This window comes from Diospyros lotus, chromosome 2, assembly GCF_014633365.1.
Source record: "Diospyros lotus cultivar Yz01 chromosome 2, ASM1463336v1, whole genome shotgun sequence".
Taxonomy (NCBI): domain Eukaryota; kingdom Viridiplantae; phylum Streptophyta; class Magnoliopsida; order Ericales; family Ebenaceae; genus Diospyros; species Diospyros lotus.
The window spans coordinates 41,472,089-41,497,578 of NC_068339.1; the positions used below are offsets into that span (position 1 = coordinate 41,472,089).

Sequence of the window (25,490 nt, forward strand, 5' to 3'; positions counted from 1 at the left end):
TACAAATTAAGGATAAAAAGATAAAATTATTCTGTCCACTTCATAAAATGGGCAACTGCCCCCTACTCTCTCCTCTCCCTCCCATGGCCGCCATCTCGCCGTTGCGTCTCGCTGCAATCGTCTTGCCTCGCCTCGCCTCACCAACAGTTGATGCAATGACTATCGGTGAGGCGAGGCAATGGCAACGAAACGCGGCTGCAGCGAGGCAATGGCAGTGGCCATGGAAGAGGAAAAGAGGGAGCAAGGACGGGGCAATCCATGGGAGAGAAAAAAAGGGAACATGACGTGAAGACAAATTCATCTTTTTACCCCATTCAATAAGCCCGTCGATCATTCTCTCGGGCTCTCAAGATTTTTCCTTGTCCCAAAGTGTCATTGATATGTCAATTTGTTCGTTGGGGTTCTTCGTAGTTTTAGGGTATATCATTCAAGGCGATAATGTAGCTGATGAGGCTGGAGTAATTTCTAACCTGAGGTATAGTCTCTTAAACAATAAAAAGAATTGGAAAGAGTATTGAAGGACCTGAAAGTAATATTATGAATAGGACAACGGATCCAAGAAAAGGGAATCTGTAATACCACGTTCCATGTATCACGGATTCTAATTGGCAATATCAAATCGGTCGGTCCAAGTTCTAAACTGGTCTTTGGTTTGCTCATTAACTTACATACAGCCAGCCAACCAGCTACCGTGCAAAAATATGCGTGTAATTAACATAAAAACATTCTACATTCACAATGACAAGTAAACATTTCAAAAGAATATGCTAAGCCAACTAGCAAATAACTCAAAACACAAAAACTTTTTATCCCAAATTACAAAAAATTCAATCTCATGTGCTCTCAAATTACATCACTGCAGTAACAGACAACTGGCCCCGCAACCATCTCTCTCTTTTGGAAAACCTGCAAGATTTACTAATTCAATGAGAGAGAGAGAGAGAGAGAGAGATTTGCAATCAACACAGTTAACACATACCGAATGCTTGCTTAATAGAACTCAGGTCTCCTCTAGGATTTTTAATTTTATTGAACTTTATTTTTTATGATTAAAAGATTTTCAAAATAGAGATATTAGAAGTTTTTATTCAAACTTCTTTATCAATATGTTAGAATGTGAAAGGTAATTTCTTCATATTTTCATAATGATAAATTATAAATTTATTTGTAATGTAAAAACAAAGAAATAATTATTTTTTATAATTATGTAAATTATATATTTATTTATTGATATGTCCCTCCTGTACCTGTCCTAACATTTCTTCAAATTGCCATGTTGGGGTGCTAGTGTCTTATGTTAATTCCCTTCTTCCCAAATACGGCTACTCAAATCAAAAGGTTAAGTGATGGCGGGCAGTAGAAAGATTTTCAGAAAATTGAATAGGAAAGAGAGAAAATTTGGGGGGGGGGGGGAGGGCAATAAATTTCTTCAATCTATACATATTTTCGGATTGCACTGTTGAACCATATAAATAGGCTTGAAAAAACTCTTAAAACTAAAAATACTCTTCCAAAACTACTCTTAATTAATATGGTAACCTAATACCTGCTTAAATTCTATCACACAATCCACTAAAAGTCATAATAAAACTGAAATGCATTTAGATAAAATCCAAAACTCCTAATCACATAAAACTAGTATTTTATTTGTTTTGATTCCTATCATAAACCTTAAATAGATCTCAAAATCAAGATGACACTACGTATTTCTTTGTAGTACACTTGTAATGATACCCAACTCTGGATATGATAGGATGATAGAAAAATGGAATTAGCAAGTTATAATGAATAAGAAAAATCCCTTTCATGCAATAGTCTAACCTCAAGAAAGGGAATTGATATAGCTGGGACCAACAGTCTTCACTGGCCTTCATGGCTTGGCGTAAGCACTGCACCTCAGCCCAAAAGACAAAAAAAAAAAAAACACACACACACACACACACAAAGCAAGTCAGACCGCCATTATAATCAACTGATACAAAAAGAAAAATGTAGAATAGCAAAAAGAAGGAAAATGAAAAGAAAGGGGGGGGGGGGGGGGGGGGGGAAGAAATATACAAAGGTCAAAAAAAGATAAAACAAAAACAAATGCACTTGATCTCAAGCTGCTCCAGATATAATTTAGAAACCACAAAATGGTAATGCTAGGTAATAGAATATCTTCGAGACAGGCCAAAACAAGAGGAAAGTGCATTGCAGAGGCTCCTAATGATCTGAGGATACAAAAAGCAAGATCTAGGCAGAACAGCTACTAGCCTTACGCCAATGAACAGAACACAGAATATGCTAGAACAATCACACAGCAGTGTTCCAATGCCTATGACCAATACCTGCCACCTGGTCCATGGTCATTGCAGTTCAGACCAACAAATCATGTTTATTCACTACTATGATTTACCCCAAAAGGGCCCCTAATTAGTCACTGTAGCCTCTAGAAAAATAAAGCTGCATGATTGTTGAGCGGTTATGGAGGACTCCTAGAATTCACAAGCAATAAGAAAACATGTTAACTGTAAAAGAAAACATAGGAAAATATATGCAGTAGGAATTGCTGATTAGTGATATACTAGTTTAAGTGTTTAACCATAAGAATAACCCCTGTGGTTTTACCATATAGAGCTTGTTCTAGCAATATGAGCATTAAACGCACATTTAAAGATAAACTAACAAAAGGGAGACTAGACAGAGATTCCATGTAAAATTATGAACCAAAAGATTGTAATCTAGCAAAAATCAATTATTCACCAGTAACAAAATTAGGATTTTCAACTTGGCCCAACCAATTCCTTTTAGGCTGACGGATTTCCTTCATTATTCGTACCCCACTCTTCATCAGCCTCGTTACCGTTAACGAGCACTGCACCATCTGTTGAGTCAGCATCCACCACAACAGCCTCTTCTGGCCCTTCATCTTGTGCCACTTCTTCCTCTTCTTCTTCATGCTGTTGGCCAACCAGATAAAGTGGAAAAGTTTACTATTGAAACAACAGGAGAAGTTGCTATGAATAGAGGTTTAATCACTTTTAAGCGGTGATTAAATCTACAATATCAAGAACATAAGACAGCAAAACTCGAAATCACATTGTTTAAACTGAAGAACAGATAATTGCACATTGGTCTTCACCTGCAATACACAACTTCCTCAATGCTTAAGGAAATATACAAAGCAAAATAAAATCACAAATTCCTTTAGATGGTTACCTCATGATTCAAGTCACCATTTTCACGTGGTGTTTCTTCATCAATTGTTATATTTCTGAATGCCTCCACAAGGTTAGCATGTGATCTATCAGCATATTTCACATACTCTGCAGCCGGAGGACAAACTCCCCTAGAAAAGGAATTGGAAGATGACAAATACATAAACAGTAAGTAATTGCAATTTTTTACATAATGAATTTTCTAATTATCTAACAGCAGAAATTTTGCAGCATCTGAAACTAATATTGTGGAAATTTCCTGAAGGGTACACAAGCACAGCATTTGCTCCCATGAGCAGGAAAAGGTAAAAACAGACGGAAACTTCAAAATGTAGGAAGATTCAAACATAACTTCTAATTTATACATAAAAGAGGAAAAGAATGCAGTGGAAAGCCATGTAATAGAACCTTGTCTCTGCAACTTTTGATTCAACAGCAAGAGCAACTTGCCAATCCTCAAACAAATTAGGATACTCCTCAGGATCGGCCAAAGACTCTGCAGCTTTAGGATTAACCTGTAGAATGCCCTAAATGATTAACATAGAAAACAAATACTGCACACCTCTTAGCTAAAATCTGCAAAGCAGATGCAATTTTCATTACTACAGTATTCACCATGTTCAGGAGTGCTAAGGATCTCACAGGCCATGTTGGGAAATGCCCATCTGTGAAGATAGTCAAAGTATGAATCATAAAGCAAACTATTACCTTTTTTCTCTTTCTATTATCCAAGCATTGCTGAATTTTTTTTATCCCCTGAACTTTCAAGGAGGTTCTTGGACATCCTATATAAAGACCAAGAATGCAGAAAAAGGGCGTCCCTAGTGCACAAGGCTCCCTATTTGTGAGGGTCAGGGGAGAATTTAACCTTGATTTGCAAAGAGGTTGTTTCCATAACTTACATAACTTGAACCCATTGCCTTTTTAGTTACAAAGGAACAACCTTGCTGTTGCTACCAAAAATGCAGAAAAAAAAGGAAATAAAAAATAAGGCTTACTCACATCTTGAAACATATTACAAAACCACAAAGCAGAAGAAGAAATAATAATGAGGAAAAAAGTGCAAGTAATGGAAATAAGAACCAAAGAATTGATCGTCTAATCTATTGAAAAGGAAACATTGAAGGCAGTTCAGTAATACATCATTTGATACTTTAACAAAGGGATGCTCAAAGTGGAACTCAAGGGAAAAGAAAAATATCAATATTAGCAATTTGCACTATTATCCAAAGTAAAAATTTTAATAATTTTTAGAATAATTTCAATATATTCTAGAAATACATTAAAATGAATCAGTAAAAAGTCCATTAAGTTCCCAATTAATTACTAAAAAGATTTTTGCCAATTTCCCCTTGGGCAATGTTTGGAACTAGGATTTTTCAATAGAAAGGAATAACTTACTTGTGTACAAGCATTCTTACATGTATATAAGAAAAAATATTTTTCTTTCCTTTCCTTTTCTTCAATAATCCTAGTTTCTTACGAGAACTACTTCACATTTTCCAGAAGTACTAAAGCATTTCCAAATGGCATCCAAAATATTTGAAACTCGTTTCCTCAGAATCTCAGTTTCCCTCTCAAATAAAGTTTCCTAGTGAAAAGGATAATGTTGCACTTGGCATTAGTGTTTGTGACCCTAAGCAAAATGGACAACCAGGCCATGTCCCAGAGGCTGAGAACTTTGTGAAAGACCAGGAAGCCAATACTCTTTCACAGGCTCTCCATCAAAGAAAACTTTCTTTCTTGAATCATGAAGCCAAAAGGTTAAATGAGCCATTCAATATTCCATAATCTATAGTTTTTCATAACTGCAAATAATGGGAAACGCATTAAAAAGAAAGATCTACAGATCTCTAGCCCATAATAACTTTGACCACTTTATTCAATTTCTCAACGATTCAGTGACATATTTGGGATGAAAAATTAAACACAAACACACACACAAATAAATGATTAACTAACCTTATTCAGGTCTTTCCTCCAAATTGCAACTATCTCTGGAACTTTGCTTGGAAGATAAGATCGTGCCATCAAAGCAGCCTCAGGTATCCGATTGCTGCAACAGAGATTGCAATCATAGTTGCATTCAACTAATTACTGGACAGGACTCAGGATTCCTCTATGTCACAAGAACCTCTAGAAAGAGAAACACACCTGTCAATCAAAAGCTGTATGCACTCTTCCAATTTACCCAACATAAATAGGCAAAGGAAGGCAACATTGTTTTTCCCATTATCTTTAGCAAGAGATGCAAGTTTTGATATCCCTTCCGCATCTCCTAAAGAAGAGTAGAGTAGTAACAAACCACTCAAGTCGATTGCGCTCTTTAAACAGTCCTCTGCCATCTCTAACTGCAATATATTGAATGGAGGGCATATTAAAGCAAACAAATGAAATGTGAAATAAAAGAATTAAAAACTGTCATTGACAGGATAATTGCCCCTATCGGCACAATTGAAAATGTAAACAAGGTAAAGAAGGAGAGTAAGTGCCATTGAAATGTCTCTTTGGTAATGGGCAATTTAATCATTATAACAAATTCAGTTATACATCTTCATACACCATGAAAGAAAAGATGTTTTAACTCAAGCAAAAGAATAAATTTGTTGTTCATAAAGCAGGACAAGTTGAAGACCAGTACAGAAAAATAACATAACATAACTGATGTTCATTTGTCATCAGTTACCGAGAGAACAGATTTTCCAACATTATATGGGAATTTCAGGCAATATATGTCCATCTAAGATGAAAAAATACCATTCCAGTGGACATGGCTAGTTCACCCAACTGCTTCCATTTGGATTCACTCTGTGCTCCTGTTGCAATTTCCTGTATTGGAATGAATTCTTTAAAACATACTAATAAATGCAAATGCTTTAGATAACACTCACTCTGATAAATGCTTATACAGTTAGAAAGATATATAAGAGATCTTACCTTGGCAACTTCTAGTTTACCCAGCTGTATGGCTAGCTCAAATCTGTAGTCTGGGTCTGTGGCTACTTCCAGTGCATCCTCTACCATTCCACGGGATTCCAGGAAACGAGCAACACTAGAAACAGGTCAAAGTACCATTAGGATACAAAGTTTCAGACCCCAAGTTCTACATTAAAAAAGTAATAAAGCCATTGGCAAAGACGGTATGTAAGGCAATGAAAGATCAAACTACCATCTATAAATCAAAAATTACATGCAGCAAAGACCAGAGGCTGGCATTTTAAATTATTACATCAGCTAATGCTATTATTTTTTAGATAGAATATACAACTTATAATTACTGTGCTTAACAAAATTTAAGGTTCAATTTCCCTAATTGAAGATACTCAAAGGTAAGATATACCTATTATGGTGCTCCTTAGGAATTGAAGGCAAAATCTCATTGGCTCGATCCAGGTCACCACGCATCACGAGAGTCTTGTATTCAATCAAGCTAAGAAGTAAGGTATATCCCATGACACTACAAGCAAAAGGACAGATGACCTAAAAGTTAATGATGTGATCATAGCAAAGGCTGCCTTCTATCCATTGTCAAAGCCACTTACTTGAACTCTTTGTCAATTAGATACACCCTACTTTGGTTTGCTAAATATCCCAATAAGTACATAGGTCTGTCCAAATGAAACATTGTGGTTACCTGTAACAGTCAAACTAAAAGTGTGAGTGGGATTCTCACTGCCTTGAAAATAATGTAATTTATGAATATGTGAAATATGATAAACACACGTATGAACTGTATATCATACCTCACCACCAACACAGTAATTCAGTCGCCAAGAAGAATTGTTGTAAATAAAACAATCCCCCACCCATAATCCAGTCCTGACCCGTTCATTTATTTCATAAAGAAGCTCAAAAGCATCCTCAACACCTTGTTCATCTACCGATCTTCCACTATCTAAGTGTGCTGAAACTACATCCCGCTGTACAGTGAAGAATCAAATTCAATTGAAATGTGAAAAAAATAAAAAAAAAGTTGACAACTGAACTGGCTGAAGTAAAAGAGTAAAGCTGGTATTCTGAAGAGAAGATCTAAATCTATAAGAAAATTAGACAACTAAGAATACTCACATTGTACTTCAGTATGTAGAATGATGAATCACTGGCAATAGCCACTAAATCACCACTGTCAGCCCAGTAGAGGTTCTGAATAAAAACAAGAAAATGGCATAAATTATACAATACAAATCCAGAAGGATACAGCAGTATGAGGCATCTTACTACTTACTTTGACATTAACATCAATCCGTCTAATCAACCTGCATTCGCCCCAATCATAAAAACAAATAAAATCGTTTGAGCACATCGCTAATAAAGTTCCACCATGAATACGCTCAGCAGAAAATGTTGGTCGGATGCTCCTTTTTTCCTGGAAGATACCACCTTCATTATACTCCATCCAATTATGCAAAAGTGAAATAAGATTAAGCTAGCAGTTTAAAATCCTGAGTGAAAAGATGCCAGCATGTGCATAATCTTGATTTTTGATGTGCAAGCCATAAATTTAAAATGATGTCAGCAACCCCAACTAAGAATACAAACCTGAAAGTTCTTACTAAAAATTTTGATCTTTGATGTGCTTTCTCGAACAGCATATTCACCATCTGATGACCAAACAAATTCCAATGCCGAACCAAATGATCTGTTTCTCCATGCCAAAGCTGTATATATTATGTATTCACCATCTCCACAAACAACAACAAACCTCCCATTTGGATTATGCTTCAAGGTCTGGAGGAAAAAAAAAATACTTATAACCAGGGAGCACAAAGAGGAACAGAATGTGTTGCCACTGATATAGATCATAACTAGCATTTACTGATAATAATTTCCAACAAAACAACTGCACATGTTATATTATGTAAACAAGTTATATGGTAACTAACAGCAGATTATCATAATAGGTGGACAACCTTCATCTTATTCTATGCAGAGAGGTGCATCCAAAAATTCCAGAATCTTCATCTCGTATCATGAAAGAGAACTATGGATAGTAATACACATAAAGAGCATGATCGAGCAGATAAATGCCTCGGGAGTCGGGATGTAAATGGAGCCCCCAATTAACAACATTTACATGCTTGTTTTGAAAAAAAATTTCAAATGAGCCTTGTACCTCTACCTCATTTTTATATTTGTCTTCACTTTAAATGGGGTTAACTGGGACCCATTGGGGACTCTTTTGCATCCCTACTGGGGAGCAGTGGTTGGACATCGAATTACTCCATGAATCAGGAAAGGTCGCTATGCTAAAAGACACAATGATAATTAATTAAAAATATGTTAAGATAAGCTAAACAGAATTTTGAGGTTAGGCTGTCTCCAATGCAGCCAAATTCCCTTTGCTAAGCCAAAATTTTTGCGAGGGGGTCGATTGAAGCTGCTCCAACGCAACTCGCCATCGCCAAAATCACTCGCCATCCAAATAGCGAAGGCCGAATCCCTCGCCTTTATTGGCGAGCCCGTCGTCCACTGCAGCCCTTGCCATCCCTTCCCACAACAATCACCGCCAGAGACGTCGTCACCGCAATTGCAACTGTCACCGTCGATTCACGAAGCTCCGTCGAAGAAGATGAAGAGGATGAAGCATGTTGCGACGGACTTGCCGTCAGCTTCAAAGACGACTATTGAAGGTGATCGGACACGACAAAGAAGAAGAGGTCCACAGCCAGGGAAGACACAATCACGGCAAAGGAGGAGACAAACAGTTGGCAGTGGCAGCAATGTCCTCATCAAGGAGACAAACAGTTAGAGAAGACACACAGTCACTGACGGCAACGTCCTCGTCGAGGAATTGCTTGGTGTCTGCAATTTTTTTCCAATTTCAGTCGGTGGTGGTTTGTTTTTTCCGGTTAGTCACAGCAGGGTGTATAAAAAAATAATATGAAGTGAATTGTTTATAATATAATAGAGAATGCGGTTGGAGACAGCCTTATTAGGCATATGTCCAAACACCCCTAAACTTTATTTTTTGTCAAATCAGCCCCTAAACTTTCCCCAAAAGTCCATGACACCTCCCATGTAAGAAGCAAAATTAATTGAACTAATTTAAGTTAAAATTATCCCTAATCTCTATTTCATTAAGTTAAATTTAATACAAAATCAAAAAATAAAGTGAACCAATCATCATCTCTGACTCATGGAATGGGTTCCCGCAAACGTCAAGGGAATTGTTTTCCCCTTTGGGGGGACCAGCTATCGCCTATAGATTCCAACAAACCATAGCAAATATTTTTGTATTTTATTTTTTATTTTATTGAATTTGACTTAATTTAACTTAATTAAGTAGATATTAGGGATAATTTTAACTTATTTAGTTTAATTAACATGTCTCGGTCATTTTGGGAAAGTTTAGGGACCAATTTGGAAAAACATAAAGTTTAAGGGTCTCTAGGCTAAATACCTGATGTTTAAGAGGTGTACAATCAATTTACTTAAAACCATTAGTAAGGGAAGGGGTGGCATGGCTAATTCAAGAAGGTTTAGGGATTGATTGACTTGGTGAAATATAAAGTTCAAGAATGTCTAGGCCAAAAGCTCTTAAGTGCAACAGGTGTGCGGTCAATTTCCCCTTTTTAAGAGTCACTTGATTAAGTGTCAGCACGCCATTATCTACATTTCTATTTTTACTTAACTTACAATTCATATATTCAGTTTTCAGCTTGCCCAACTTGAAACTTTTGTATTTCTAGGATGTTCCTCCATAACTCAAGCTTATTATTCACGCATTCTTTTGCCTCACTCATTGAGACAATATCATCAGCAAAAAATATATATCAAACACTTGTTTATGTGATTTGTAAGTCCATCCATCACAAAGAACGAACAGGGAAGGGCTTAACGCATATCTTTGATATCACCCAATCAAATTGAAGAAGTGTCAGTATCTCCTCCATAAATTCTAATACAATTTCTTGTTCCTTAATAACACTTGTATATAAGCAATCCAAATTCTTTTCTTTTCTAAAACTCTCCAAAAGACTTATCTAAGGACCATAGTTATCAAAGGCGCGCCTAGACACAAGGCGCCAGTTTGGCGCCTCGCCTGGGCAGAGGCGAGGCGGTTTTGGCAAGGCCTTCGCCTTGCGCACCTAGGCGCTGGGGCGTGAGGCACGCCTAATGAAACTTAGGTCTTTTAATTAAAACTTGCAGCCCAATCGCTCCTCACTCCTCCAGACTCTAGCATCCAGCCGCGCTTGCCTCCTCTCCAACTCGCTGCTCGCCCGATCTTCCTCTTCCTCTCTAGCCCCAACCGCGACTACCTCATCTCTTCCTCTCCTCTCCAGCTTGCCCGATCTTCTTCTTCCTCTCCTCTCCAACCGCGACCCCCTCCTCTCTTCCTCTCCAGCTCGGCCCGATCTTCTTCTTCCTCTCCTCTCCAGTCGCGACCCCCTCCTCTCTTCCTCTCCAGCGGCGACACCCTCCTCTCTTCCTCTCCTCTTCAGTTCAGCTTGATCTTCCTCTTCCTTTCCTCTCCAGCCGCGCCTGCCTCCTCTCTTCCTCTCCTATCCAGCCACGCCCACCTCCTATCTTGTTAATTTCCTCTCCAGCTGCGCCCTCTTCCTCTATTCTCCTCTGCCCACGGTCTTCTCCTCTCTTCCTCGCCTCTCTTCTCATCTGCTCTTCAAGTTCAAGCTGTTAAGGCTGCCCACGGTCTTCTCCTATCTTGTAAGTTCTTTACTTGTTTTTTATATGTTTATTTCTTGCATTCTTGCCTAATTTCTCTTGCTGGCAGCTGGTTGCTGATCTCTCTTTAAGTCTTTATAGTTTATTTCTATCATTAGGAGAATTTTGTGGAAGTTGGAACTGTGTTGCAATAGCCCAATAAATGTCATCAACCACTTCCAAAACGGACTCGACATGGAATTATTTTGAAGCTAATCCTAATGATAGAAATACCACCACATGTAAATTTTGTCGTAAAATAACAAAAGGTGGTATATTTCGGGGGAAACATCTTGTGGGCAGTTTTAGGAATACTAAAGCTTGTCCAAAATGTCCTCCATCAGTAAAAGAAGAGATTGGAGAGTACATGCAAAAGAAAAAAAATAACAGGGATGAGAGAAATATAGCATTGTTAGATGATAATCTTCAATTTGGTGAAGGGTATGATGATGATGATGATGATGATGATGATGATGATGATGAGCCGCTGCCTCAAAGTAGAAAAAGACCCAATGTATCTACCGGAAGTGGAAGCGGTACTGGTAGTGTTGGTAGTGTTAAAGGGCCAACACAAAAGGGTCCACTTGATGTTTTTCTTAAAGACCTAGAAGTTAATGTGTTGAAAAGCAAGGGCAAAGGAAAGCAAACAAGGTTGGGTGAGCATGATTTTGCAAAAAAAAGAGTTAAGAGCTCGAGTTTGTAGAAGCTTTGCACGATGGATGTATGATGCAGGCATTCCATTCAATGCAGTGACATATGACAATTTTAAAGTATTTATAAAAGCAATTAGTCAGTATGGTCCGGGTGTGAAGCCGCCTACTTACCATGAAGTCAGGGTTCCCCTTCTCAAACAAGAGGTGGAAGCCACTCGTGAAATGATGAAAGATCATGAAGAGGCGAGGGCCAAATATGGATGTTCCATTTTGTCAAATGGCTGGAAAGACAAGAGGGAAAGGACATTGATTAACGTTTTAGTCAATTCTTCTAAAGGAAGTATGTTTTTGGAGTCTGTTGATGGTTCTAGCTATTCAAAGACTGGGGAAAAGATTTTCAATTATTAAGTAAATGTGTGGAAAAGATTGAAGTAAAAAATGTGGTGCAAGTGGTCATCAATAGTGCTTCAAACAATGTTTTAGCAGGTATGAAATTCATTTTTGTAATTTGTATTATGTTTATAAATAGAACAGTTTGAATATTCATTAGATATTTATTATTTACTAATATCTTGTTAATTTCACTCTAAATAATAATAGGAAGGTTTTTGGAGGCAAAATATTCTACGTTGTTTTGGACACCATGTGCAGCGCACTGCTTGGATTTAATGTTGGAAGATATTTTCAAGTTGCCTAATATGAAGAAGACATTTGAGAGAGCTGTTATGGTGAATAGCTATATCTATACTCGTTCGAGTCTAGTAAACATGCTTAGAAGGTTTACTGACAAGAAAGAGTTGTTGAGGCCTGCAAAAACACGGTTTGCAACTGCCTTTATCACTTTGGGCAGGATGCATAGTCTAAAAAGCAACCTTAGAAGGATGTTTACCTCCGAGGAGTGGATGACAAGCAAGTGGGTAAAAGAAGCGGGGGCTAAAAAGGTTGTAGAAGTGATTTTGATGCCTTCATTTTGGAACAATGTTGTATATGCTTTAAAGGTGGCTAGTCCATTGGTGCGTGTATTGCGCTTAGTGGATGGTGAGAAGAAGCCTGCTATGGGATACATATATGAGGCCATGGATAGGGCCAAAGAAGCGATTGCTAACTCTTTTAATGGGGATGAAAAGAAGTATGCACCCATTTTTCAGATCATTGATAATCGATGGGATGTTCAGCTTCATCGCCCCTTGCACGCAGCTGGTTAGTACTTGAACCCAGAATATTTCTACAAGGCTGAACGTATAGATCCAGAGATCATGACTGGCTTATATGAATGCATTAGAAAGTTAAATCCAGATGTAAAGGTTCAAAACCAAATTGATGCTGAGCTTTTGATGTATAACAATGCAGATGGGTTCTTTGGAAACTATATGGCTATTAGAAAGAAAGCTGAGAAATCACCAGGTACACATATATATATATTACATTATATATATAATCATTCTAGATAATAGATAATAACTAACCCATGAATTTTATTGGACAGTTGAATGGTGGGCTTCATATGGAATGTCAACACCTACGTTGCAAAAATTTGCAATTAAAATTCTTAGCTTGACTTGTAGTTCATTTGGGTGTGAACGTAATTGGAGTGTGTTTGAAAATGTAAGTGCATTGTACATATAACACTTACAATTTTTATTAGTAGTTGGTTTGTTTCATGTAGCTTATTCTTAGTATGTTTTTGCATAAATTGTTGCAGCTTCATACTAAACGAAGAAACAGGCTTGATCAACTTCGTTTAAACAACTTGGTGTTTGTGAAATACAATAGAGCATTAAGGCGTCGGTATCAAATACGTGATACCATTGACCCTATCATATTGACCCACATTGATGAAAGCAATGAATGGTTGATTGGAAAACTTGATGAGAAGAATGATAAAGATGATGAAACTGTTTTTCCAGATGACGTTGGGGATGGGTTGACATGGAGTAATGTTGATGCGACTGCAAGAGTTGGAGGGCCTAGTTATCAATTTAGAACTAAACAAACTCGATCACAATCGAGATCAACTTCGGCTTCGACTTCAAAGCGGCGAGTAACTCAGGAGATTAAAGAGGAGGAAAGTGAGGCAGGGACCGAAGATGATGAAGACATGGAAGAGGGAGAAGAATTGAGAGATGAAGAAGAAGATGAAGGGGTGATTGAAGGGGATGATGAAGATATTGACCTTGATGTTGATAATCTCCTTGATGATGATTGATTAAAAAACTTCTTTATATTGATTGTGGACTTGTAGTGTTTATGTGTTTGTTTAGAATTTTACATTATAATTGATACTTGTTTGAGTTTGAGACTTTAAATTTGAACTTTGATGTTGTTAGTTTATAGAATTTGAAGATAATAAATTATATGAATGTGTTATTATTGATAATTTGATAGTTGTTTATGATTTTACAAGATTTTGAGTTTTTTCCCTAAAATGTGCGCCTTGCTTCGCAAAGGCGCACCTCGTCTCGTGCGCCTCGCGCCTCAGGCTCCAAGACCTTTTGCACCTCGCTGCGCCTTGCGCCTTTCAGAACTATCCTAAGGACATTGTTTTAGGTTCTTTATGTCTTATTTGAAGGGTCTTCCCAATGCACAAGGCTCCCCTATTTGCAATTGTCAAGAGAGGATCACTTTTATACGCAACCTTAGCTTTACTTTAGAAAAGGTTGTTTTCACAACTCAAACCCAAGTCCCACCAATCACATAGGAGCAACTTTATCATTGCTACGAAGCCTGCCATGCTCACCCTCCAATAATGCTTTTTCTTGTATGGTCATACATCTATTGTAAAATCCTCAACTAAGCTAGGCACATATTTTGTATATGCTAGGACTCACTACTAAACATTACATGCCATATAATAGACCTGATCTTAAAGTTGTTTGATAAACCTTCCCTCAATGATAGACATACTTCTCCACTTTAAATATCCAACCTTAATTGTGCAAGTAACATCCTCAATAATTATTTTTGTTTTTTCAAACAATTAATTGAAAATATCTAAGTTGAACAATATGATTTTTGAACTCAAATAATCTTTTCATCTATTTTTATCAAACTTACATTTCATATATTTGATTTTCAAACTACTCAACTAGAAAATTTTGAGTTCTAAGTTGTCCCTCCATCATGCGAGCTTAGTATCCACACCTTCCTTGTCTTATCCATCAAGACAATGTCATTTGCGAATAGCATACACTAATACACCTTTTCATGTGATTAGCAACTACATCGAGCACCAGAGCAAAGATGCAGATCCTTAATGTAATATGATTATAATTGAAAAAATCTTGATAACTCCTCCACAAGTCCTAGCCCACATTTTTGCCTTGTGATGCATATCCTCAATAACCTATAAATAACCAACATGAACTGCCTTTTCTTCTCGAAAACCCTCCACAAGGCTTCTTTGAAAACTCTACCATCATCTTTTTGCAAGCTTGTAAATACCATACGTAAATCTTTTTGTTTATCTTTATGAATTAATAATGAATAATGAATAACAATTTTATGATGATAACTAATGTTTCTAGTGTTAAGAATTAGAGTTTAAACAATTTAGACACCAAGAGCCAAAATATGCAGGTGAAGAAAAGTAAGCAGTCAAACACCTAAAGCATGTGCCACAAATTCTGACACCTCGATGTTGAACTTTATTAAAGTTATACAACTAGAAAACTCTACATGGCATTTACACACACGCACGCACACACATATATCTCCATGAGCCCATAAAACAGTAGCAGTTCCACTTCTTTGAACATAGCCAGCTCACTAGTATTAAAATACAATAATATCTAGTACCCTGCCACAGAGGACAAGGGAAGACCAACTCACTTGTGGGTAAAGATCACAGGTCCCCAATTCCTTCACTGCCAAAGGTAATCTCTCTCCATCAGTAACCTGTGATGGAAAAGGAACAATGAATTTCAATGTCACATTAAGCAGAAATTATTGTAATTTATTACATTCAGGTATAGATGAGAAGCAACTGAATCAAACCTCATAATCTGCTCCAACACTCTTAATGTTAACAGTTTGTATTTCATTATGTTTAGCCCATATGATTTTTCCACTATTGTCCATACTAGCTACAGGTACTTCTCGACCAATTTTTACCATAATGGTTCCTTCATCATAGCCAATTACAACCCTGTCAAGAAAGTACAACAGACAGAAAATAAAGCTGCAGTCAAACAAGTGTTAAACACCCTCAAGGATAAGGGCATCAAATTTAGTATGAGTACTTAAACTTTTATATCCTAATTATTTGCTTGAAATTGCAACATACTATTCAATAAAAGGAATAACACAATTAAGAGCCAAGAGGTATTGCAGGGTTTAGTTAATGAGTATCTGATAATTTAAGCATGACTTCAAGACCTCTAATGCCTGATATACCAGACTGGGAAATCCAAAGACAGGAAATTGAAGATTCTGAATGAAACAAGCTCATAGATGTACCAGTAAGACAATTTCACTAAATTTCAAATTTGCAACATATCACAATTACAATGACCACCCCCCCCCCCCCCCCACATGTGGGTAGGAAAAGAAAAAGAGAGGGAAGCTCACCTGCGCGAACCTCTCATATATCCAATAGCCCAAACTCTTTCGAGACCATAATTCAGAGTGTTCTCAAGGCTGCAAATCAATAAAACAATTTAGAAACATTAGAAACAGCAGCAAACATTCCAAATACTCAATCTAGCATACTAAAGTGAAACATGAAAATTAGAGGTCACCAAGTGGAATAAAATGGTATAAAGAAAATGTCTGAACAAAAAAGTACACATACAAGTAGTTCAAGTGTTCGCATTGCCTCAATCTATGATGTATTTTCAGATCATAAGGCTTAACTCCCAAAAATTCAACCCAATTAGACAATTTTCTATACAATTTTCATCTCTAAAGATAAGGAAATAGCAACTTTAAATATTACAGTACCAAGTTGAAAATTGAAATAGAATTTGGAATTTTAAATTTACAAGTTTTGAGCATGATCTGGTTATCAATGTTTACATTTTCATTTGATTTAAATTATAGGAACCATCAAGTCAGTGCAATTGTCCAAGAAGGTCTGAAGGAGGGAGATCATTAACAAAGTAACCAACAAGTCACTGCAATAGTTGGGAGGGGAGACCATTATCACTTGAAGGATGCCTTAATAAGAATGTCAGAGCACAAAAAGAAGCAGAAAAGGAGAAACAGCATCAAATCCTTGGCAAAACTAGGAAATATTTATTTAACCTATTAGAAATATGAACAATGATTTGTCAACTCAGAAAAGTGGGTTAACTATTACATCCAAAGACAAATTTTCCAATGCCTTCTTTAACTCAAAAAACAAGTATACACCACATGACAATTCTAGAAGATGAGACAGAGGATTGAGAATTAAAGGAAGACTTAGAGTGAAGAACATAAAAAAATTCCAGAGAATGCCTCCACCTTTTCATTTAAGAAAAATATCAAGAGATTAGTATTATTCTTCAACCTCAAAATTACATGTTTACGTTTTCATTCCAACTAAATTAAAATAGCCAGCAAGTTACTGATATAGTCCAGTAAAGTGAGAGGCAGGGGACCCCACTACGTCACTGCAATAGTTCAAATAGGGCAGAAGGAGGGGATGTCAGAGCAGAGAATGATAATGAACCACGGCAGAAACAATAAGCACCAGATCCTTAGCAGAAGTTATAAAACTTTACATATCTTATTATATATGTAAACTTACCGAACTTGTAAAACTTTAGATAAGCAAAATACATATTTTAACCCATGTACCAGCACATTTTTTTTCATTTAGACACTCGAACTTTTTGTTGTTTCAAAGACACCCCTAAACTTGCAAATTCAAGTCAATTGTACCACTGAACTTTTTATCATTTGAATTTTGAATTCATTGTTTACAATTAACTCGAAATTGTATAGTTCAAGAGTATAATTGAAACAACAAAAAGTTCAGGAATGTAATTGACTCGAAATTGCATAGTTCAAGGGTGTCCTTGAAACAACAAAAAGTTTGAGTGTCTAAATGAAAAAAAACGTGTAAGTACAGGAGCTAAAATATGTATTTGGCCACTTTAGATATCCTATTACATATGGTATGTAACAATGATGTGGTGGTTATGGCGTTAATGGTGAGAGAATGTCTCTCTCCTTACTGGACTATATCAATAACTTGTTGGCTATTTTAATTTAGATGGAATGAAAATGAACACATGTAATTTTGAGGTTGAAGAATAATATTAATCTCATGATATTTTTCTTAAACGAAATGGCGGAGACATTCTCTGGAAATTTTTTGTGTTCTCCACTGCAAGTCTCATTTTTATTCTCAATCCTCACTATCACATATCATTTATAACAAGGTATGTAAAGTTCTACAAGTTTTGATAAGGATCTGGTGCTTATTGTTTCTGCCGTGGTTCTTTATCACTCTCTGCTCAGACATCTTTGTTCAGTGTGTTAATGGTCTCCCCTCCTTCTAGCCTATTTGAACTATTGCAGTGAAGTGGTGGTTACTGTGTTAATGGCATCCCCTGCCTCTCATCTTACTGGGCCATAACAATAACTTGCTGGCTATTTTAATTTAGATGGAATGAAAATGTAAACATGTAATTTTGAGGTTGAAGAATAATAATAATCTCATGATATTTTTCTTAAACAAAATGATGGAGGCATTCTCTGGAATTTTTTTGTGTTCTCCATTCCAAGTCTCTTTTTTACTCTCAATCCTCTATCTCATCTTCTAGAATTGTCATGTGGTGTATACCTGTCTTTTTAGTTACAGAACACATTGGAAAATTTATCTTTAGATGTAATAACTAACCCACTTTTCTGAGTTGACAAATCATTGTTCATATTTGTAACAGGTTAAATATTTACTAGTTTTGCCAAAGATTTGGTGAGTTAGAGACGGTCAATTACTACATCCAAGGATAAAATATCCAATGTTTTTAAACTTAAAATAGATTAATAGAAAAGAAAATTAAAGTTATAAAACACTCCCACGACATTCTAGATCATGATGTAGAGGATCGAGAATGAAGAAAGTGGCAAGAGTAAGAGAACAATCACAAAAAATCCAGAAAATGCCTCCGCCTTTTCGTTTAAGAAAAACAGATGCCATGAGATTGAAATTGTGCTTCAACTTCAAAATTACACAGGGAGATTCAAATTCAAATTTTACTAACAATGGAGTACAAACAGTTTGGAGAGTCCAAATACATCATGGCCAAAAAATCTTCTCACAAGGGCATCTATAAAACAATAAATAAGTGTTGCAGCAACTCTTCATTTCCTTTCCTTTCCTTTTCTTTTGTTTTCCATTTTTTCTTTCTTCCTTTTGTGTGTGGGTGCGAGACTAGGTTTGGGTAAGTGTAGGTCAGGGAATCTTAGAAAACTAGTAATATAATGGTTACCAGAAAACTTACCGATAAGTTGTAGCATGCCATATACGAACAGTACCATCCTCAGAACCAGTAATTATGATGGGAAGTTCAGGGTGAAAACAAACAGCTGAAACATTGTGAGTATGGCCTTCTAGTGTCTGCACACAACTTTTGGTTTGGTAGTCCCATACCTGTATAGGATACAGTCAAAATAGTTGCATATTACACATTTAAAAGAATCCAATTATCCAACAAGGACAGCGTTTAAGTAAAATGTGGAGCAAACCTTTGCAGTGTGATCATCAGAACCAGTTATCAGATAAGGCTTATCCCCACCTGTGAAATAATCAACACAATTTACCCCCTTCAAATGGGCGTCCAATGTAAAATTTGGGTCAGGCGAGCCAAGATTCCAAATCTGGAAATACAAAAGAAAGGTAAGTGAAAATCACAACAAATGGCTAGTTCTTGACTGCCACTCTTATCCATCTATAAGAGTCTCATAGGGTCAGAATTGTATAACTCAGTTCATACCTTTATTGTGCGATCAAGAGATGCACTAGCAAACGTATTGGTGTCTTTTGGATTAAATGTCACTTGCATAACATAATGGGAATGACCCTCAAAAATCTGAGTACACACCCAGCCCTTCTCCCAGTCCCAAAGCTTTATAAGCATGTCATCAGATGATGACAGGACATATGGAAGGGTAGGATGAACAGCCACACACCTAATATAATCTGTGTGTGCCTCAAATACTTTGACCTTATCCATTGTATTGTAGTTGTATACTCGAATAAACATGTCATCAGCACCAGCAACAACCCACTGTTTGCGTGCAATGAACTTTGCAGATCTGACTGCATGGACACACCAAAAAAAAAAATCAGATCACATCAAAGCCCAAACGTAAACAACAAATGCAAGAAAAATCAACCCACTGCCTAACACATAGAAATGTAAAATATCAATTATGTACCTGGTAACTCTGTCACCTCAAAAGACTTCACCATAGTCTGTGAGATTAGGAAAATAAAGTTAAGTTAGCAAAATGCTTGAGAAATAATATTAGGATAATGAAATAATCATGATATTTTTTTTATTTGGGGTTGAAAGAGCTTTATTTCTTATTCTTCAGAATATTTCTATACTACAAATTTACAATGACATCTGGCAAAGGTAGAAATAGCAGGTAATTCGGAAGAATCAAATAAAAGCAGGTCATCATCAATTATCAGGGACTTCAAAACTGTTCAACATGCAAAGAACTCTTATATGTTCTATTAAAGAAAAGAATAAAGATGTTACCAGAAACTAACTTTGCATAATGTAGGTCCACTTGTTCTAATGTAAATACGGTAAAATGCAACTGATTTCAAGTATTTGTTATCAAACTTTCAATGCAATTGGCTTAATATCATAGCAAGAGTTCGGATGGCTAAATATCAAGATAAACTGACTATTGACAACTTGAGGAAGTTCTTGATGAAATTTTGTTGCATCCGTGGCAAACACTACCAACTTCTTGATACATATTTCTGCAGCTTGGAAGATCTGCAGTCTAGTAAATACATTGTTTGAATTCAGGTGGAGGTTTTTCTCTTTTCTTAACCTTTTCTTGTTAATTTGTTGGCAAAGTTTAATTTATAGGCAGATACACATAATCTGTTATTTTTAGAAGGAAAATTATGAAATAAGTGGTTACTGTAGGCAACATAACATGCAGCGACTCAAGGAATAGGTTGTGTGGCAGAAGAGATTTGAGTTTAATTGGACAACGTTGCCACTGTAGCAGTAAGTACAAAGGTTTAGAATATCAAAAGTCAGTTTAATGAAGTTTTTCTATCTTGGTGGCAATATTCACATTATTATCAAGATCATAAGTCGAGGTCAGGGTACACACCAAGAACCAGAACTTTCCAGATGATAGTGTCATCTTAACTTTCATAGAAATTTTTGACCTTCTGCACAGCTGATCTAAGGACCATATACATGATAATCATTCATCAATTTAGCTTAAACACACACACACACACACAGAATTCTGATTGGTGATTGTTTAATGACTACACGCTGGGGAACAAAACTTCTAACACAACTATAATTAAATTTGAAAACATGGGCATAAAATATGGAAATTGTAATCATGAAAGCTAGTAATAGGCTGTTGAACTTAAAAGAATCCAAAGAACTACTCTATGCATCCTCCTCCAACGAAACACCAAGCAGGTTTTCCAGAATTGTGTTATCTAGAATCCTATAAAACAAATGAAATCCTTCTAGATATATATTGCATGTTACAGCATAAATATCATAGTGCAGGAATATAGTAGCACATTTGGATATCATATAAAATAAGATCATGTAGATGCTGTTTACAATGAACCTACAGGTGCAAACACTACATATAGATTGAATCATCTGGATGAATAAACTAAAAGGATAAGGATCCAATTAAATGTCTTTACTTTTGTCTGTTTGTCTATCAATAAAGAGAGATTTATTATTACTTCATGTTCATGAGAAAAGAAAAAAAATGCATACATGCATGGTTTCCACTATGAGCTAACATCAGAAGACAACTCCTACCCAACCACGCACGCACCCCCGCCCAAAGGCAGAGAAAAGAAGAAAGAAGAATAGGCTTTCACAATATGCATGAGCGTTGCAAAGCATAAGAAGGTGATTCTAATAAGATGGTAATTAATGATTCCATAGTAGCATAGCATGGTTGTTACGTACCTGAGACTGGTAGTTCCAGATGCACACAGACCCAGAGTACAAACTCGCCAATATCCTGCAAGGGAAAAGTATTGTGTCATGTACGTGTTAAACAGAAAGCATTGTTCACCAAGATGAACATGCCATAACCTAAGACCTTGCTGGCTCAAACTGGGAGTTTTAAATGAATTAATGCGACTATTCATTAAGAAAAGGTATTTTCCCTACGCAAGAGTATTAGGATCATAATTTTGTGCTCCTGGCAATTAGAGAGGAACAAAACAGGTACATTACGGACTCAAATACAAAACGAGATCAAGCATACAGGTACAGGCAAATTATAATTACCATGGTTCTGTTGGGTGCAGATCCACGGACTTCACTCTCTCTGATCTTTGAGCTAGTTTTCTCTGATCAGCAACAATTATCAGCACATAATTCAAAAATTGTATATAAAAGAACAAAAGATCTAATGCACATCTGATTTGCGAAAATCATTCGACGCAAAATGAATAATAATACCTTTATTTCCAGTCTGAGAGGCTGCCGCATACCAATCGCCCACACAAAAGAAACATTCAAAAGTTAGATCTCGAATAAACTCAAAGTTTTAACTGATTCGAAGTCTAGCATTTAGACATATAAACTAAAATGGAACACAATTCCGCGAATTCACGCGATTGAACATTTCACCAGATTCCGGCGAGATATCCACAGATCAAATTTCACCAGATTCACGCTAGATCTAATAGATATCGCAATGAGGGAGAAATTGAAGAACGAGAACGACAGACAAACTCACCATTTTTGGAGCTGAAATGGAATCTCCGGATACCGAATCGAAGGACGGCGGTTGATGAACCCTAGAGATCCAGATCAGATCGCAGTGACGGAACCGTTGTTCGAATTGATGTCCAACTTAAGTCGGAGGAGAAACGAAGGGCGGCGAGATCAAACGGAGAGACACAAATTTGAAGAGAGAGAGAGAGAGACTGAAAGGAGAGGGGGGGTTTATAGCAGCGCGACCTCCATAGACGAAGGATGCGAATAGAAGAGAAGTAGGGAGCAATTGAGAAATGCTTCGGAATTGCGAAAATCAGCTATATGTTTTTTCTTTTTCAAATTGCCCCGATATTACTACGATAATTCCACTCCTTCATCAGATTTGTCCTGAAATTACAGTTTTAGATTCTCCGTCCGTCTGTGTCCATTGCATTTTCACATTGTTTATTGTGAATTTTTTATTATAATGAGAATTATTTTTACGAGAAAGACATATAATTACCTACATTTGGTACGGGATAAATTTTAAGATTCTTAAAAATATTAGATTGTAAATTTATATTCTCATGTTTAATATAACTTTTTTATAAAAAAGAATTCTAAAAAATAGGATTCTCAAAAATAATTTTTAAGCAATTTTTCCATAAAAAGATTTTCATGGAAGGATTGAAAATCTAAATTTCCTATGAACTTGGGAATATTTTTAATAAATAAAAATATTAAAACACCCTTATCCCTTTATAATTTCATACAAACATATTATATATTAAATATAAACATATATATTATAATATATTTATATTAATTATTATAAAATATTATATATATTAAAGTAAATATTAATACAAACATATATATTATATATATACACACATGCATATATATACATAATATATAAAAAGTAACATTTTTTTTACTTTGTAAAGATATTGTGGATCCTAATATTTTATATAGTAGAAGGAATTAATCATTTTTAAACAAAAAATCAAATAAGAGTAATTTTGAAAAAAAAACATAAATTTTCAAAAATGTTACATTTAAACCAAATATAGAAATGTAAGATTTCTATAAAATAATACTCAACATTTCTAAAAATATTTAAATCTAACCAAATATAGAATTGCACATATCTTAGGAATCAAAGATTTCCAAGAATATTCTCAAGAATTATGAATCTCAAAAATTTAAAAACTTTTCTCGTATCAAACGCCTTCTTATAATTTTATATTAATTGAAAGTGTTTTTAAATTTATTATAAAAAAAATTTAACTGTCAAATTATTAAAAAAGACCACGTGCCCAACAAGTGAAATTTATAAATTATAGAACGTTTTACGAGAATTTTGTCACTACAACTCTAGCTAAAAACCTTTATCCATGGTTGGGAATTCTATCATCATAGAGAATTCCAATTAGTTCATCAAAGAAAAAGAGAATGAGCAAAAGAAAAAATATATGAATATTTTTTTTATATTAAAATTGTAGCATACATAACGTCATCTCCAATGTAGAGATAAAATGCTAAGCCAAAATTTGGAGAGCAATTTCTACTCCAACGTTGCTCTTTACTTGTCTTGTCACTTTTCAAATTTTTGTAGAGCTTCAAATTACTCCACAAAGATGGAGATCCAAATATTGCTCTTCAAATTCACCGCAGTGTTGTTTTCCCCACCCAATGGCTCACTTGTAGATCTAGAACAAGGAGAAAATGGTCAACGACAAGTAGTAGCAATGGTCGATGACGAGCAGCGTTGGTGGCAGGGGTGAAGTAGAACGAGTGTCTTATTCGGGAATTTTTTGTGTATTTAGTTATTGATTTGTGTATTTAATTATTGATTTTGTATAGGTATATATTTGATTATTTTGTATATTTAATTATTAATTTTATTTATGTGTATATCTGATTATTTTGTATATTTGGATATTAATTTATGTATTTAATTATTGATTTTGTGTATGCATAAAAATTATAGATAAAGTAAAATAAATAGAATTGAAGTTTATTATAATAAATAAATAAAATAGAAAGGATAATAGGGGATATGGATTAGAGCACACACGCTTCTCGAGGCAAGTTAAAAATAAAGAGTGATTTATTTATAATATAATAAGGAGCAGGATAGAGAGATGTGTTGGAGATGGTCTAAGTAACAATAAAAAAAAAATAATTAGAGTTATAAATTTATAAGTAACATTTATTATTTTTCAAATGTCAAAAAAGTCTTAGTATTTTCACTAGAAGAAGTAGAGGTGTGAAGTGTAAATCTCAAAAAAAATCCACATTTACCCTTCAGTTATAACTATTAAATGTAAAAGTAATTTAATTTAATATATATCATACATAAATAAATTGTAGGGTAACGCGTATTTTGTAAATTGTCTAATACAAAAAACATTTTTAAACAGATGAAAATTATATTTTTCACTTTTATATTCTTTGGCTAATATGAACACATATCGACATATATATATATATATATAGATGTATGTGTGTGTATATGCAAAATAGATGGGCTACAATAATTGTTATAACAATTGCATTTGTTTCTTTTTCTATAGCAGCCCATGGGCTCAGGTAGCAGGCTTGCTGCATGATTAAACCCAATAGTAGGTCTTGGAGGAGAGGCCCATGGATACGAAGTTGTTATTTGGATAACATTTTCAAATGGGGTTAAGCCTTGGCCCTTGAGTTTGGACATTGCTTGCTAGCTAGGACTTTTGTCACAGTGTCATTCATTGATTCTCCTATTTAAATTTGGGAATGGTAAAACCATTCATTCAAGTATTATTAAGATTAAGAGTTGAAATCACAACTTTAGACTCATCATATGATATTTGTGAATTTTTTTAATTACAAATAGAGATTTCAATTTTTATCCATAGTGGAATGGTAAAACCATTAATAAAATTGAGAGTTGAAATCACAACTTTAGACTCACCATACCATATTTGTGAATTTTTTGTTTACAAATAGAGATGTCAATTTTTATCCATAGTGGAATGGTAAAACCATTAAACTAATAATAAGATTGAGAGTTGAAATCACAACTTTAGACTCACCATATGATATTTGTGAATTTTTTA

At 35.4% G+C, this 25,490-nt stretch overlaps 1 protein-coding gene across 1 annotated transcript; it reads right to left on the minus strand.

Moving 5' to 3' along the window:
• Positions 1-687: 687 nt before the first annotated feature.
• Positions 688-22,703, minus strand: LOC127793978 (coatomer subunit beta'-2). The gene is made up of 26 exons (XM_052324814.1): positions 22,427-22,703; positions 22,147-22,167; positions 21,973-22,034; positions 21,646-21,700; positions 19,883-19,919; positions 19,438-19,763; positions 19,190-19,321; positions 18,946-19,094; positions 16,082-16,150; positions 15,509-15,659; positions 15,344-15,409; positions 7,740-7,928; positions 7,426-7,566; positions 7,269-7,343; positions 6,944-7,120; positions 6,743-6,834; positions 6,541-6,657; positions 6,138-6,252; positions 5,958-6,029; positions 5,355-5,551; positions 5,163-5,256; positions 3,609-3,715; positions 3,202-3,331; positions 2,746-2,942; positions 1,822-1,889; positions 688-906 (listed from the first exon to the last, which is right to left on the minus strand). Exons 1-24 carry the CDS (start codon positions 22,427-22,429, stop codon positions 2,790-2,792), a joined length of 2,730 nt encoding a protein of 909 aa, XP_052180774.1. The 5' UTR covers positions 22,430-22,703; the 3' UTR covers positions 688-906; positions 1,822-1,889; positions 2,746-2,789.
• Positions 22,704-25,490: the final 2,787 nt, after the last annotated feature.

What these genes read in the sequence shown, in the direction of transcription:
- LOC127793978 (XM_052324814.1), bottom strand. An exon ending in TATATGAGAGGTTCGCGCAG is followed by an intron (nt 15,660 to 16,081) that starts GTGAGCTTCCCT and finishes CTTTCTTGACAG; the next exon opens with GGTTGTAATTGGCTATGATG. An exon ending in CCTGTGATCTTTACCCACAA is followed by an intron (nt 7,929 to 15,343) that starts GTGAGTTGGTCT and finishes TTTTTCCTCCAG; the next exon opens with ACCTTGAAGCATAATCCAAA.